Source organism: Anopheles maculipalpis, chromosome 2RL (genome assembly GCF_943734695.1).
Source record: "Anopheles maculipalpis chromosome 2RL, idAnoMacuDA_375_x, whole genome shotgun sequence".
Classification (NCBI taxonomy): domain Eukaryota; kingdom Metazoa; phylum Arthropoda; class Insecta; order Diptera; family Culicidae; genus Anopheles; species Anopheles maculipalpis.
In genome coordinates this window covers 38678502-38695345 of record NC_064871.1, presented here as the reverse complement: position 1 = coordinate 38695345, position 16844 = coordinate 38678502, and the positions used below count along the sequence as shown (strand labels likewise).

Genomic DNA, 16844 nt, shown 5'->3' with positions numbered 1-16844 from the left:
GGACGAAAATATTTTCCGAAATTCTTATGAAAACTCTATTCTATTGCGATTCTTGTTTGCGGTGGCTACCGATCTAGTGTCACGACGAATGGGCCCCTTCCAATAAAGAAGTGAGAGCCAGGCCATCAGCATTTATGATCCGATGTAGTATTCTCTTACGGATTTACTGCAAGTTGTAACATTTTCTTATTCTTCTTCTTTGCCTTTACATCCTCGAAGGCGTGCCATTTTTGGCTTCTATTATTTACCCGTAGCTGATTAGTTAACATTTCCTAAGCAAATACGATTTATACGGAATTTGATAACAGCCAATACGTGTGTGAAACTATCGCTAGGATGCTCTTAGACGTAGCCTTGTCGTCCAAGAGGACCTCGTCGACCAGGGGCCGCGCCGACTAGAGAAGGTGTTTTAAGCGACAACGGCGCCGGTCTTCAAACGGCAGGACCGGGGTTCAAATCCCATCCGGACCGCCCCCCGTAGTGAGAACTGACTATCCAACAACGTGGTATCGGAGAATCTTGTAAGCCATTTCGATGGCCGGCGTGACCTAGAAGGATCGTTAAGCGAAGAAGAAGAACCCGTATTTAATTAGTCAGTTTTCAGAAAACATCAGACGAAAAGAAGATTCTTATGAAAGTTGATAACAGTCCATTAGTGTGAAAAACTGGCGTTGCTACTACTATGCCACATGAATGCTCCTAGACCGGCGTCGATGTCGCCTCCACCACCGGACAGCTCCGTGTTCAGTTAAGAATACCAAAATTGTTGATTTTGAGAAGATCTTTCGAATAATTTGCTGGGCTATGAGCATATGTACTACTTGTATTACTAGAATTATAATTGAATTAGTTCTTTCGGAAACCTGGATGAATTGGGCCAGATAGGCTCGTCGGCAAGGGATGCCTGGTCGGCAAGGGAGGCCTCGTCGGCAAGGCAGGCCTCGTCGGCAAGGGAGGCCTCGTCGGCAAGGCAGGCCTCGTCGGCAAGGGAGGCCTCGTCGGCAAGGGAGGCCTCGTCGGCAAGGGAGGCCTCGTCGGCAAGGGAGGCCTCGTCGGCAAGGGAGGCCTCGTCGGCAAGGGAGGCCTCGTCGGCAAGGGAGGCCTCGTCGGCAAGGGAGGCCTCGTCGGCAAGGGAGGCCTCGTCGGCAAGGGAGGCCTCGTCGGCAAGGGAGGCCTCGTCGGCAAGGGAGGCCTCGTCGGCAAGGGAGGCCTCGTCGGCAAGAGAGGCCTCGTCGGCAAGGGAGGCCTCGTCGGCAAGGGAGGCCTCGTCGGCAAGGGAGGCCTCGTCGGTCAGGGAGGGCCAGGGAGGGCCAGAGAGGCCTCCCTGGCCGACGAGGCTCACTAGACACTGCTAGACCTACTAGACCTACTAGACCGCGAATTGGAGATTTATCCGCCAGGGAAGCATCGTCGGCTAGAGAATCCTTTTCGATTTAGAATGATTAAACCCCCTCACCCCCTGGCTCGCACGAAGAAGATCTAAAGGGATCTAGGTTCAGTTTGTCAATTGCACCCCCACGCCTAGGACCTCCGTACGCAGTCTTGAATTGAACAGGACAAATTTTCTAATCAATGCTAAGACAATACTCATCTCAAGGACACTCCTTCAGCTCCTTCAAATACACTTTTCATTAGGATTCTGTCCCACATTTACCCTTTGTCTGTTGAATTTTCACACTTACCTCTATCACCGGTGTCCATGATGTCGCCTGCGAAAAATTCAGAACTTATCGTGATGCTGGACCGCTGCCGGAACTAACCAGACAGACACGAGGAACCGCAACACCACACTTCCGTCTTTTTGTGTAAGATTCTATTTGTCTGTATTCACTTGTGCGCAGATACACGTTTCCTTGCGGCCTTGATGACTGTGTCTGCAGCTAACCTTGGGTTAACGGTTTTGGCGAAGAAATGGGTTAAGTTCTGGCCTGGGAAAATACCGGGTGAATGATGAGATTTGCAAGGTAATGTAGCAAACAATCAGCACCTCTTCGTAGTGGATTTTCATAGCATTTTCAGCGGCCGTTGTTCATGAAGCTTAAGTTTACATGGAACAAAGCAACCGCGGATCATCTAGGCACTAGACCCACAGCATCAGGCACTGTAGTAGGCGACGAAAAACCGATGTTTTTCAATCGACTTTTTTTACTAAACAGTGCACACACTGTTAGCTACACTCACACAAATAATCGAGAGGCTAGTAGTAAAAGAGCAATAGGAGATTAACACACTAGCAAAGACATGACACACACAAACACGCAGAAAACCGGTGGGCCCAAATCGGTTCGTTTTTTCACCCACCCACGGGGTGGTACCCAACACACTCTAGTTCACTCTTCGTTTTGCGTTCCTTTTTTTCCCACCCCCCAATGTGACTATTTGCCATCGAGGTCAGACTGCATCAATTGGGAGCTTGGTTACACACACGCGCGCATACGTACGAACGTAAAGCCAAATAACACGCAAGAGCACGGAAAAGAGCTTCCCGCAAATCTTGAGGTGAAATAATTTCTTTCGGTTTTTCTTCTTCGTTTCTTGACTGTAGCACACAGACACACACACACACACGCACACAGCACTTGATTTTTGTTTCTTTAAAAACGATTCTTTTTCTTTCCCTGGAACAACACACAATCGTAGCGGGCAGTGTACACGCGCATTCGACACGCAGTCGAGTTTTATTTTACACACTCTCTCTCCCGTTTACAGCGATTATTTGCCCACGGTACGGGAGCATTTCTGAAGGTTGTTTTTTTTTATTCCTTTAATTCGTTTACCTTCTTTATCACCCTTTCTTGTGGTGGAAAATTCGAGGCCTAAGATACGCACCTACACACGCACAAAAGATTCTGAAATAAATAGCAGTGGACGACGCACAACAAGAATGAGGCTACTGACGATGTGTGTATCGTCATTGTGGTCGCTGTTCTAAATTCCTAAACAACAAAGGCGCTTCTGCTAATGCTAATGACGATGACGACAACAAAGCAAACCGGGAGAGTGAGATCGTATCGCACGTTAGCATACCACACCACCACTATGGTGAAGCCGAATTTTGAGAAGAAAACAACACACACGCGTACGTAACATTAAAAGTAAAACGAAAACAATTCGCACGCTACGTTTGTGTTTGTGCGCCACACTTACTTGTCACAGTGAGCGAGACCCAACGCGTAATTAAGCGTTTTTTTACACACTTTTTTGGGAAAATCAACGGCAAGAGCAAGATTGAGTTGTTTTCAATACGATGCACTATATGTAGCTAGTCCTCGCGCACACATACAGTCAAACAAGTACACGTTCCGTTTGAGTAATGTGCACTCTTTTGCCTACATCATGATCGCTACAATGCATACACACAGCAACACAGCGATCACCGCACACACTCACACGTCCCCTCACATCGACCCTGTTTCTTGCCCCTCTTTTTCACCTGTAAAAACAGGTCGATGAACCTCGTCCCGTGGCGGACGACAGGTTCGTGTGGTTGTTGCTGCTACGGTTGCCTCTTCCAACACTCGGTTTAAGGGTATTTTGCACAACAAACTATTGATCCCCTTAGGACAGGCGTTTCAACGACGAGGCATTCCATTTCCTAACTATCTATGCCCCCACACATCAGCACTACTTTCTTATCCAGCACAGAGCTGGACCACGATCGGGGGAAAACACGATCACGGCCTCTCTTCGCGGTAGGGGCCAATTGAACATTTATTTCCCTCCGGCTCGATGCAAACAAAAGCTGTCCTTCTAGGTTATTAACATTTATCGCGATTTGTTGAGGTCCGCGGATAGTAATTTCACACAATTTAGGGCCACAACACAGTAATAAATTGTGCACTATTTTTGCTTTTACCTTTCGCTTCTTTTTGCGAACGCGAGAATTTGTCGAAACGACACACTGTCAGTTCTGTCAAGTCGGCTATAAGTTTAAGATGTGTAGATAACAGGTATGCTCTAAAAGCCCTTTTTCGCTGCACTAGCTCAACACGAAAGGAATCTGTTTCAATTGTAAAATATTGCTTCAGTGAATGAAATAATAATTAATGAAGAATTTGTTCTGGAATCCAAATGGTGCACAATGTTTAAAAAATTGAGTTAATAGCAATAAGCCTCTTTTTTGAATTCGCCTGGCAGCATTGAACGCATCACACGCAAGATCAATAGATTCAAATGCAAACTGTCACCTTTTGGCAGCCTTTTGTTTACTTCGCGAGCTAGTGCCGGAAAGCCGAAATAGGAACCGTCTGGCTGTTAATCATCATGTGTTGAATATTAAAATAGGTTGCTCCCATTTTCAGTTTTCCACTTGATAAAACACACTTTTTTGGTCGTACAGTACTGCACCGGCTTTGATGTAGTAGCACAAACGGTTTGAAATGTGTTACCCAAGTTTCCTGTAGTTTGTGTGTCCAGCGAATCATCACCATTGGCACTCGCCGTCGCCCCTGCCGCCGCACGGGTTAGATTGTGTAGACAAATTTAATTAAGGGTGCATCCAGTGCATCATACAGACAAGCCAATCGCCTTGCGTTAATTAGATTTACGAGATACGTTCCATAATTGGTCCATCATAATTATGTAAGCGTGTTTCGGTACGACTGCAACCGGTCGTCGTCGTCGAACGACAACAACAAAACCACAACTCTGCACCATCACCGACTGCGCTCAGTATGCTGCCCAGGATCTGTGTAAAGTTCAAGCTCAAGTATGTCCTGGCAACGTTGCTCGGTCTGTACACGCTACAGTTCTTCGGTGCCTTTACACACTTTTTCGAAAAGGATTTTGAGTCCACATTCGATTACCCGCTGAACGGAGACATCCTGTCGGACGTTTATCAACTGCGCCATGGTCAGCAACCTGCCCGGCAACCGATCAACCGGTACAACTATTCCTACATCACGGACTGCGAGCACAAGTGCAAGGAGGACGATCGTCTGATTGCTCCCCGGTTGGTGTTCATCGTTAAATCCGCCATGGAGCACTTCGATCGGCGGGCTACGATCCGCAAGACGTGGGGCTATGAGCGACGGTTTTCGGACGTAAAGATACGTACCGTGTTTGTGCTGGGTCGCTCGCGCATCGTCCCAAATCGACGGCTACAGTCGCTGGTAGATCTAGAGTACAGCACGTACCGTGACATCATACAGGCGGACTTTGTGGATGATTACTTCAACAACACGATCAAAACAATGATGGGTTTCCGGTGGGCCGTTAGTTACTGTCCACGGGCAAAGTTTTACATGTTTGCGGACGATGATTTTTACGTGTCAGCAAAGAATCTACTACGGTACGTAAGGAACCCAGTCAACTATCCGGAGTATCTGGAAGAAACGGATGAGGCATTGCGGAAGCTAGCCCGCCGATTAGCTCACACGACGGACAATAATGGTGAAAATCGTACCGGTACGGGAGACGAAATGACTGCAAGCCCAAACCGGACACGTACCAAACGACAGCTAATGACGGAGATGGAACTTCCGCCGAACGTGAAACTGTTTTCCGGGTTTGTGTTTCGGTCGGCACCGCACCGCCATCGAAGTAGCAAGTGGTACGTTTCACTCGACGAATATCCGTGGGATATGTGGCCAACGTACGTGACGGCCGGTGCATTCTTGCTCTCTCACGAGGCACTGTTCGAGATGTACTACGTCAGCATGTACACGAAACATTTTCGGTAAGCATTGGAATAAAATGTAAAAACGAAGGAAAGCCCTACAACAAGTCTAACGCTCGCTTTTGTGTATTTGTTAGTTTCGACGATATCTTTTTAGGAATTGTTGCGATGAAGGCAGGAATTGAACCACTCCATTCGGAAGAATTTTACTTCCATAAGGCACCCTACCTTGGCCCGCAGAGCTACAAGTACGTGCTGGCGACGCACGGGTACGATGAACCGGCTGAACTGACCAAAGTGTGGAACGAAATACGAGCTTCCGGTTATGCGTAGAACCGATACTGATGAAACATAACACGCAGAGAGCGAAACGGTTCATTTAGTTTAGCGAAAAGGCACACGAAACCGAAAGCGAACGCACCAACACACACACCAGTAGCGAGCGAATTCGACTAATATTACGTACGCCGTACGAGGAACCGTTACCAGTTATCTTTCCTAGTGTGTAGGTTAGTGGTTTTACACGTTTATCATCCTTCCCACCTTACGACACAAAAAGGGACACACAAGTGAGCGAGGTAGTTTTCTTTTTGTCCCCTTGATCGTACATTTAACCTACCTTTAGAGACAAACCAGCTGAGAACCATTTTTGAACCCGTAATCCAGCTAGGGATTTGAACACATTACTGATACACCCTGGTGGTAGACCATTTAAAGACCATTCGTTTCGTTAGCGCGTTCATGCCCCGCGATCACAGGGTATTTCTTCAAGAGTGGTTAGACAACGAAAACTAGTAACTTTAGAACCGTCGAGTTGCCATCCAACGATGACGATGTTGAGGATATAGGGGGCAACTGAACAAACTGTGGTTAGTGGATAGCCGAACGGTTACGATGTTTTTTTTTTTCTACAGTAGCGACAGTGGTGTTTTTTGCTCGTATTTATCTTTCTCTATACCCAACAATTGTGATAGTATCAAATGAAGAGAACATAATAAAACAAACAACTTATTAAGTCTCAAGATTAATTCAACGAAAGAGAATGTGTTGTTGCTTCAATTTCTTCTATCGCCTTCATTGTTTCAACTCGAACGCTTGTTTGTATCGTTGTGAGGTGTAACGTTGGTGCTGCCCGTTTTCTCCTTGGCGGATAGCAGAAGCAATTGCAATGTGTCCACCACCTTCGTATAACCGTTTTCCGTTTCGGTGAGCCGTTTCGAACATTCGTTCAATTTTTTCGTATCCTCCGCAATTGATGTTTCCAGCTGGTTCAGCATGTGCTGTAGCTTCTCCATTTCCTTGCTGAGTGTATCCTTTTTCTTTTCCTGCGTTGCTATCCGTTCTTCCAATGCTGTTTGCTGGGTGCGAAGCAGACTCAGACACTTTACCATTTCCTGGTTGTGGGATTGTAAGCGTGCCGCCGTTTCAGACATTGTGGAGAGTTTTCGGGCCGATTGTGGTGTAGCGTTGCTAATAAATCGGTTCTTAATTGATTTGAATTGAAATAAAATAAATAAGAATTGAGCGCGTTTTCTTTGACTAATCGAATGTAAACAATCCGTTGTGCTGGTTGGAACGAAACTAAATGTTTGTGGATAAAGTAGCGAGGCTAGTTTCACGCGCATAGGAGAGCGAAAAATGAATGTTCTAATTATTTTCTATATTCTTCCCGACTGTTCGGAAATTCATTTTTAAACTATGTTATTGAAAAATAATCATTTTCTTTTCTTAGAAAGATGAAGAAAATGTAAAATTATTAAAAAGAAAGTGCAATTTAATTTTTTTTTTCGCCCCGTTGGGCGAATAACCATAAATTTCACGAACCTGTAACTGTCAAAAGCGGGTTTAATATCAACAAACAGATTTCGCTGCCGGCGCGAACCGAGAAGTACTTCTGTCTGCTTAACAGATGAAATAATTGCTGCAAAATGAGGTAAAAATTACGTTTCTGCCTTTAAATTTAGTTCCTGCACACATTTTCACCATTTATCTGCACCCATAGAATCAGTGTAGATGGCTTGCTGGTGTACTTTCCGTACGAGTACATCTATCCGGAACAGTACGCCTATATGCTCGAGTTGAAGCGTACGTTCGATGCCAAAGGCCACTGCTTGCTGGAAATGCCCTCGGGGACGGGTAAAACCACCACCCTGCTATCGCTGATCGTAGCGTACATAATGGAGTATCCACACGTCGTCCGGAAGTTGATCTACTGTTCGCGTACCGTGCCGGAGATTGAGAAGGTAATTGCTGAGCTGAAGCATCTGATGAACTACTACGAGAAGCAGACGGGCATTATGCCGAACATTACCGGGTTGGTGCTTAGCTCGCGCAAAAACATGTGTATCCATCCGGAGGTGAGCCGCGAGCGGGAGGGTAAAATTGTGGATGCCCGCTGCTACGGCATGACCGCTAGTTACGTGCGTGAACGGGCGGCTCACGATGAGACGGCACCGGCCTGCCAGTATTATGAAGGTTTCCAAGCAGAAGGCAAAGAAAGTTTGCTGCCACCTGGCGTGTACTCGATCGACGATCTGAAAGAATTTGGCCGGGAGCGGAACTGGTGTCCGTACTTTTTGTCCCGCTTTGCCATCAACCAGGCGCACGTGGTGGTATACAGTTACTACTATCTGCTCGATCCGAAGGTAGCCGAGGTTGTGTCGAAAGAGCTGGCCCGCGAATCGGTCGTCGTGTGTGATGAGGCACACAACATCGACAATGTGTGTGTGGATTCGATGAGTGTGAAAATCAATCGCCGGTTAATCGAACGTAGCACCACCGGCATTCACAATCTGGAGAAAAAAGTGTCCGAGTTGAAGGAGGATGACAAGCGGCGTTTGAATGAGGAATACGTACGGTTGGTGCAGGGCTTGAAGGATACATCATACGCTCGCGAAACGGACATGGTGCTGGCAAATCCGGTTTTGCCAAACGAAATTCTCAAAGAGGTTGTGCCCGGCAACATTCGCAATGCGGATCACTTTCTAAGGTTTTTGAAGCGCTTCATCGAATACATAAAATCTCGGCTACGCGTACAGCATGTCGTGCAGGAAAGTCCGGCCGGATTTTTGCGGGATGTACAGATGAAGGTTTGCATCGAGCGAAAACCGTTACGTTTTTGTGCCGACCGGCTACAATCATTGCTGCGCACGCTTGAAATTACCGACCTGAGCGAGTACGGACCGCTATCGGTGATTACGTCCTTTGCCACGCTTGTGTCGACGTACACAAAGGGATTCACGATCATCATCGAACCGTTCGACGACAAAACGCCTACCGTTTCCAATCCGATCATGCACTTTAGCTGTCTCGATTCGTCGATCGCTATGAAACCGATCTTTCAACGATTCCAGAGCGTAGTGATCACGTCCGGTACACTGTCTCCAATGGACATGTATCCGAAGATACTTGATTTCGAGCCCGTGGTAATGAGCTCGTTTACGATGACTCTCGCACGGCCCTGTTTACTGCCAATGGTAAGGGAATGATAGCTAGTTCTCCTATCGCATTTTTACTTTTTGATTAACTTTAACTTTCGCCTACTTAGATTGTAGCCCGTGGTAACGACCAGGTAGCGATTTCTTCACGATTTGAAACACGTGAAGATACGGCAGTTACACGCAATTACGGTCAGCTGCTGGTAGAAACGGCTAAAACCGTACCGGATGGTGTGGTGTGTTTCTTTACCTCCTACCTTTATCTGGAATCGGTCGTCGCGTCCTGGTACGATCAGGGCATCATCGATACACTCTTGCGCTACAAGCTACTGTTCATCGAAACGCAGGACAACGCGGAAACATCCTACGCACTGATGAACTACGTAAAGGCGTGCGAATGTGGTCGTGGAGCGGTACTGCTAGCCGTTGCTCGTGGTAAAGTGTCGGAGGGAGTCGATTTCGATCATCATCTCGGTCGGGCCGTACTTATGTTTGGCATTCCGTACGTGTATACGCAGTCGCGTATTTTAAAGGCCCGTTTGGACTATCTGCGGGATCAGTTCCAGATACGGGAGAATGATTTTCTTACCTTCGACGCGCTGAGACACGCGGCACAGTGCGTTGGTCGTGCTATTCGGTAGGTGATTTTTCTCGCTATCGTTTAAATAATATACTATATGCATGCTGTGTTCCTTTCGCCAACAGTGGTAAAACCGATTACGGTATTATGATCTTTGCGGACAAGCGCTTCTCGCGGCAGGACAAACGCGGCAAGCTGCCCAAATGGATCCAGGAGCATCTGACCGACAATTTGAGCAATCTTAGCACGGAGGAAGCAATGCAGGTTAGTGTTACCAGTGAGAAAAAAAGAACCTAAAGGATAGGAAGTGGATCATTTTTTTCCATTACATCTTTTAATCTTGCAGCTTGCCAAACGGTGGCTCAGACAGATGGCTCAACCTTTTACACGCGAAGATCAACTCGGCGTTTCGCTGCTAACTTTGGAGCAGCTGCAGAGCATGGAGCGCGAAAAGCTTGAAAAGCAAGCCCAGGGCAAATGAGTACAGTTCGCCCTTCAGATGAATCAATAAAGCAAACACAACAGCGCAATTTTCCATTTTTGTCAACCACATTTGTATACATATACTTATTTATTTCGCTCCTTTAACTACTGCTAAATAGGGTATCGAACGATTACTGCTTTTCTTTTTACTAATTCTATACTCGTACTTCACGCTTAATAACATACGATTTTTTTGCTCGCTGGTGTTGTTTCCCTTCGTCAACGCGTCTCTCTTTCGATAGTAGTCGTTAATTAGCTCTTCATAAATATTCAATTGCTTCTTCTAACGACTGTACAATCGGTAGGAAAATTAACGCCCGGGCGTTTAAGTGGCAGTAGTGACTCATTGGTTATAAAATGTACAACACACTCGGTAACTGCCAGATATGCGGATTTTAGCTTTTTTACATCAAACCCTGCCAAATATGCCAGGTTTGAGGAGCATCGCGAATTCAACCTGCTTTATTCAACAAAATTGGCTAAATATTTGTAAATATAATAAAATCCTCTTCGTATGCAATTCGCCTTTCCTTTCCACACACAATAAACTCCTATATTCCTTGTGCATTCATTTTCCATCGGGTATATCCTTTTGTTTCCTAAAATTGTACAATAACCCAGCCTCACAGCACCACTCAGTCTACTTTGATGTTTAAAAAGGAAGTGTACGGCCACTTTCAGATGGCCAGATCGATAGTCACCAGCACCAGACAGGCAACGGTCCAACCGAACACTATCATTGGCCACACGGTTCCCTTGAATGGGCTGCGAAATTCGTTTATAATCCCCCTTCCAATCATACTGTCACACGTGCGCCGTGCAGAAAGTACGAGCGCAATCGGAATAAGATACTGTATGCCAGTGCCGGCGTAACATCCGGTAAAGCCAACCAGATTGCTAACGCTCTCGGTGAAGTAGCACACGATCAGGGGTGGAAGTATGGCGAGCAGTGGGAAGAACATGCGCCGAAGGAAGAAATTGTACGTCTCCAGCTGGGCGGTATCGAGGAAGAGCGTTTGCAAATTGTTGCGCAGCGTAATGGCCACGATCGGGAAGCTGGCGGAAAGCGTAAACACGGGAAACAGTGCCAGGAAGTACTCGACAGCTTTCAGCACACCGTTCGTCTGGTTTGCACTTGGGACAAAGTTAAGCGTGTACAGGTCCTTAATGTCCGCGAATGCAAAGATTCCGGTTAGGGCGAGTGCCAGATAGAATGCACTGATTAGTCCGTAATCGAGCGAAAGGAGCGCCTTTAGGCGACCCTTGTTGGCAATCGGGGTCAGCAAACTCGGCAGCGAGTGATGGCACATGAACGAGTAAATGCACGTACCGATGAGGTAGGGAATGCCGGCAATATCGGCCCGCTTCGGTGTGATCGGTAGTGTGGTGGAATCGACCGGAGCGAGCAACCGATGGATGGCGATGCTAATCATCACAGAGAAGGCAAGCCAACGGAAAAGGACGGTGAGCAGCTGCAGATATTTGGTTTTTTGTACGTTAAAGAACGTAAATGGCCCTAGCACTGTAACAAACCCTGCCAGACATAGCCGATACACATCCAGCCGGGTAAGTATGCCGTCCTGCCAGCAGCGCTCCGTACCGTCATCATCGTCGGTTGCATTCGCACGATGATTGTGGGCACAGGCAACGTCCCGGAGGCTTTTTGCAACGGCAGCCGAATAGATGCTTAGATCACCGTACAGATACACTGCCAGACAGAAGTAGAACAAAAACCGTTGCGTGCTGCCGAAAAACATGTTTGCCATCTCGCCTAGTTCGATCTTGCTGGCCAGACTGTAGTATGTCTTGCGGCAGTACATAATGTTGAGTGGCATCTGCTCGATGCTCGAATCCGTTATTAGCTGTTCTCGCTCGTCCAGTCTGGCCTGCTCATTGTCCGATTCGGAATCGGTTGGCATCGGTGGTGGTTCTACGATCGTTTCCACATTGCTGTCCTCGTCGTGCTCGACCACACGATCCCGCTTGATGAACTGTAAGCGCTTCCAGTTGTGGACCGCATTCGCACAGGCCATCGTTTCGATGACGAACGTTACCGTAACGTAACTCATGAACGCTAACACTACGATGGCCAACGAACCGAGTATCCATCCTGCGTGACTGAAGGCGGACGGTAGGGCGAGTGCTCCCGTACCTACGATGAGATTGAATACGAACACAAATCCGACCTAAAAAAACCCAAAACCAATCAACAAACAAGGGCGGAACACGGATAGGATGAAAAGCTTCTTGATGGATTGCATTCAGTCGGTGGCTTACCCATGTCGGATACTCTTCATGATTGCTTCGCGGAGGCATCTCATCGGTATCTTGCCCTGAACACTACTTTTTTTTTGTATCCAACCGGAAGTTGATGAATGATTTCCAGTCAGCAGAATTTACGCCCTCCAGCCGTGATATCGTTTTATCATACCGCGAAGGGCAATGATTTGTGCTCCAAGTTCTACGTTTGCTGGCCACTGATATATGACACAAAACAAAACAAAGGACATCGTGTTGGTGTTGGTGCGATAGGGCAGTAATTTTGCCGGGTGGCTCGTGGTGTAGCACGGCAAATATGGGAAATAAAATTTTGAAACTTTATAGCGTTAAAAAATGTTAAACTTTTTAGCCTTTTAATCTTTATTTAGCTTTAATCTTTTATTTATCGCAACTTTATGATTGACTAGAAAAAAACATTTGTTTCTATCAAATAGAAAAAACCGGATTTTCATATTTAATAACTGGCACAGGGATTAAGAACAGGAGAGGTTCGTCTATCTTCCCTTTTGATAACAGATTGTGCAGACGTGGCGCAATTCATTCCTCCGAGATCATTGCAGATACTAATACCGGACCACCCTGTGCGTAAACGTCAAAAACGCTGTTGTGTTGATGTCCCATTTTGAACAAACACGCGGATAACGCACGCCCTGGCAACCGCATTTTTCTAAGCAACCGAAGGAAAATGTTGATTTGTTTTAAACACAGCGTGTATACCGTGGTGTGCAGGTCATATCGGGTGTTAGTGGTTCTGGGTGATAACCGTCTGCGATAAACCAACGGGTATTCAAGTGTTCCGAAAATGATCTCCAACGAGGGTGTCCCAAATCTGTCCACGGAATCGTTCTGTGCTGCGATACAGAACCCGGAACGGATGGTACGACAACGAGCGTTGAAGAATTTCGAGGCAAATTTCATCCACGGCATCGAATCCGACGAACAATGTTCGCGAACCTTCGATGAGACGTACCTGCACATTCTACGCTGCTATGGTGACCGGTTTGAGTCGGTGCGGACGCTAGCCGTATCGGCAATGGACGCGCTGTTGGGTAAGCTTCCTACCAACGATTACTATCTTGGCTGCATTGTGCCAGTTCTGGCGAAACGTATTGGACAGGCAGAAACGATCGAAGAAAGCGAGGAACTTCGGTTACAGCTGCTGGGCCAGCTTGAGACGTTGGTAGTGAAGTATAGCGACCCGGATGGAAGCCGCGGTGATCCACTGCTGAAGGTTTTCGATAGTGTGGTTGACATACTGATCAAAACGTTGCGCGATCCGTACCCGGCCGCACAGAGAAAGAGCTGCGAAATCGTGAAAGTGCTAGCCAACGCTACTCCGAGCTTACACTACCGTGCCGAAGTGTTGGTCGAGCCGGCCAAATCGATCCTGCCGCATCGGCATTCGGCGAACCGTATAGCGGCCATCGAAACGCTTGGAGTGCTGTCGCTGCACATCCTGTCGAATGGTGACCACGTGTCGGAGATCATCATGGCCGTGTCGCCATTGCTAATGGACGACGTACCATATGTGAGGCGTGCATGTGGCCGTGTCGGGTGTGTAATGCTGCAAAAGTTACGTGATCGCTATTCCTTCTTTCATCGTATTCTTCCGTTGGTGCTGAACTGGTATGTATTGCAGAAGTGATTATTAAATGATAAATAAGATAACCTGTGCTAAATTTATCCTTCTTCTTTTTAGCCTGTGTGATGAAACGGCCGAAGTGCGGGAAGATATTGAAGCTGGGTGGAAAACAGTGGGAGAGCTGTACTACCAAGAGAATGAGACCGAACTGTCGAAAATTGCTTTGATCGAGAAGCTTCCGGCCGGGTATCCTGTTGAGCGATATGTACGGCCTACGATTCCTTGTCGTGCCATCGTACAACGCAGTCTCCGCGTGGTGCATTTGGTGCTGCACGAAATGGAAGAGTGGAAGGAAAATATTCGCCTTCACGCAACGAAACTGTTGAAGCAGATAGTGCTGCATGCAGAGAGCGCCTTTTCAACACAGTTTGTGGAAGTGAATCCGGTGCTTGCGAAAACCTGCATGGATGCGGAGAAAAGTATCGTGCTGGAGGTAGGATTTTGAGTCTCGAGCGACAGCCACATCCAATATTACAGTGTTTCCTCGTTAATTTTTGACTCTTTTCTATGTCTATGACTCTTTTTGTCGGAGGCTCAAATATTTTTGTTCTCGTCTCGAGTGTTTTTGATGAGCGCCCGTATCTTTTTGTTCTTTTCCCGTGGTTGTTTTTGACACATTCCCATATTTTTTTGGTTCCTCCTGCTGATTTATGATTTCATTTGGGTATGCTAGAACTGAAAGTGGAATTAATAAATAAATTAATTTTCACATATTTTAACTTAAGGTACTGGGCAGAAAATATAATTTAACTAGTATTTTTATTTAATGTTAAATGATGTAAAGTGTTAGCATATTAAAACGAAATCAAAAATCAGCAGTGCCAAAAATAAATTAGGACGTTCTGAAAAATGCGGGACAAGAACAAAAAAGTATGGGACGTGTAAAAAAAAATCTCGGGTCGAGAACAAGGATATATGGGCACGCACCAAAAAATCTTGGGACGAGACCAAAAATAAATGGGAATTGGTCAAAAACCCCCAAGACAAGAACAAAGAATTATATGCATTCGACAAAAAATCTCGGGATACCCTGTAATAGAGATTTTCTACTTTCAGGCACTACACGTGTGTGAATTAATGGGCATTTTGCTGGACTATGAGACCTGGAATCAGCACGTGCTTAGTGCGTTCCGCAAGTATCCCACCATCGGGCAGTTGCGTTGTATGCGCACACTGTTCGCTAGCTGTGTACAGGACGAGGCAAAAAGTAAAGACGTTAGGAAGTTTGCAGCACTACTGCTCGATCCGGAAGTTTGCCACAACCATCAGGACGCGGCGTATCAGCGAGAAGTGTTAGAATTTTGTAACGTTCTCGCCGCTGTCGGACATGGGCAGGATAAATTAATTTCAGGTCTAGAGGAAATCACTGTCACCGAATCGGATGATGGTGTGCATCAAAGTCTCGAGCGAACACTGTACACAGTGGCCCTCAAGGTGGTGGCTTTCTGTCAAGGCGTACAAGAAAAATCTTCTGTGTGTGATTTTGGTATGGAAGTGTTGCGTCAACTGGACAATGACTTGGACCGTTTACATCAGCATCATCTTGCGAGCTTATTGTGCAGTATTGTCCATCTGGATAGTGAAAATTCCGACGCTAGCACAAGTATTCTTTTGCTGTGCGGAATTGTGTCCATGTGTGGATTTCAGGTAGCTAAAGAACGCAATATACGTTATGCGCGAGTGCGTTTTTACGGAAGTAATCTGCAATTCCAGGAAACTTACTTCTCTGCCCTGAAAGAGACGCTACAGAAGGCCGTAAAACATGCGACTCCTGAAGGAAAGGTTAAACTTTTCAGCGCTATTTCGGTGGTAAGCAAGACACACTTTAATGAATTTGGTAAGATCGCTAGAATGCTGGAATTCTATCCTAAACATTTTTGTTCTCTGCTCTTCACTCGTCTAGGCAATGCTGTCATGGAACGTTCATAACCAGCAACCGAAAGGCGACCAAATTTCTATGCTGACAAATTTCATGGACGGTAAGAAGTAGTTGCGGGAGGATAATCATTTTTCGCGTGTAGTGTTTTCATTCTATATTTCTTGATCGTTGTTCGTTACAGATTTGATCGGTCCTCATTTGGTGTGGTCTGCGGGCCGAAGCGCCGAATCTGTACGTACGATGGCAACAGCCTGTTTTGCTTCGATGGCCCAAGGTGTCGATGAGGAAGTGGTAAGCCATTATGATAAAATTGCATTGGATTTGGTTTTAAGCTTATTATTTATATCTATATTTACAAACTTACTTCCCACTAGTATACGTTGCTTTTACCGAAGTACCTTAATGTACTCGCCGGATTGATCGATGATAATTGTATCTCCACACGTGCCTACACGTTGAAGGCCCTAGTACGGCTGCAAGCGTTAAACTTGGAGTCGTTAAAGCTCATAGCGTTCCCCATCATGTCTCGGCTTGACGATCCAAGTCGTGAAGTGCGTGAACTGGCTGCTGTGTGCCTTGGACGACTTAAACTTGATGTGATCTCGTTAGACTCATCCGATCAACAAAGCGTATTTGAACGTTGGCAGGACATATTGCGGCAAATTTTATCGGTGATGTTTCTTCACCTAGAAAATCCAGAAACAAAGCTGCGACTTACCATATTCGGTATGTGCTCGAAAGTTTCAACCATGCGTGTAGTAACTTGAACTTACTAATTGAGCGATTTAACTCATTCCCAGATTCGCTAAAATTTTTGTACGCCGATAATCGAGACATGATCACCCGGCTGGCGAATGAAGTGCCATCTGGATGCTCTTACAAAAAGGACCTGGAAGCCATCACATCTCTATCGAGCAGTATGTAGT

The 16844-nt window shown here is 46.3% G+C and overlaps 6 protein-coding genes across 6 annotated transcripts in view; 2 read left to right on the top strand and 4 right to left on the bottom strand.

The window, feature by feature from the left end:
* LOC126559566 (protein kish) overlaps positions 1-16844 on the bottom strand; it is a 416586-nt gene that overhangs the window by 201660 nt on the left and 198082 nt on the right. The window lies entirely within an intron of this gene.
* LOC126557356 (sodium/hydrogen exchanger 9B2) overlaps positions 1-16844 on the bottom strand; it is a 200570-nt gene that overhangs the window by 106503 nt on the left and 77223 nt on the right. The window lies entirely within an intron of this gene.
* Positions 4609-5976, top strand: LOC126558218 (beta-1,3-galactosyltransferase brn). The gene is made up of 2 exons (XM_050214186.1): positions 4609-5677; positions 5755-5976. Exons 1-2 carry the CDS (start codon positions 4674-4676, stop codon positions 5948-5950), a joined length of 1200 nt encoding a protein of 399 aa, XP_050070143.1. The 5' UTR covers positions 4609-4673; the 3' UTR covers positions 5951-5976.
* Positions 6698-7061, bottom strand: LOC126559455 (uncharacterized). The gene has a single exon (XM_050215618.1). The coding sequence runs from the start codon at positions 7048-7050 to the stop codon at positions 6700-6702; it is 351 nt and encodes a 116-aa protein (XP_050071575.1). The 5' UTR covers positions 7051-7061; the 3' UTR covers positions 6698-6699.
* Positions 7601-10115, top strand: LOC126557592 (general transcription and DNA repair factor IIH helicase subunit XPD). Its single transcript, XM_050213413.1, has 4 exons — positions 7601-9093; positions 9165-9691; positions 9760-9898; positions 9981-10115. The coding sequence occupies exons 1-4, from the start codon at positions 7687-7689 to the stop codon at positions 10113-10115; spliced, it is 2208 nt and encodes a 735-aa protein (XP_050069370.1). The 5' UTR covers positions 7601-7686.
* LOC126557770 (transmembrane protein 104 homolog) overlaps positions 10769-16844 on the bottom strand; it is a 333753-nt gene continuing 327677 nt past the window's right edge. Inside the window, exons 2-3 of the mRNA XM_050213650.1 lie at positions 12395-12457; positions 10769-12303 (exon numbers count right to left, since the gene is read on the bottom strand). Coding sequence (XP_050069607.1) covers positions 10795-12303; positions 12395-12433 — 1548 coding nt within the window. The 5' untranslated portion in view covers positions 12434-12457 and the 3' untranslated portion in view covers positions 10769-10794. The remainder of the gene's footprint in view (positions 12304-12394; positions 12458-16844) is intronic.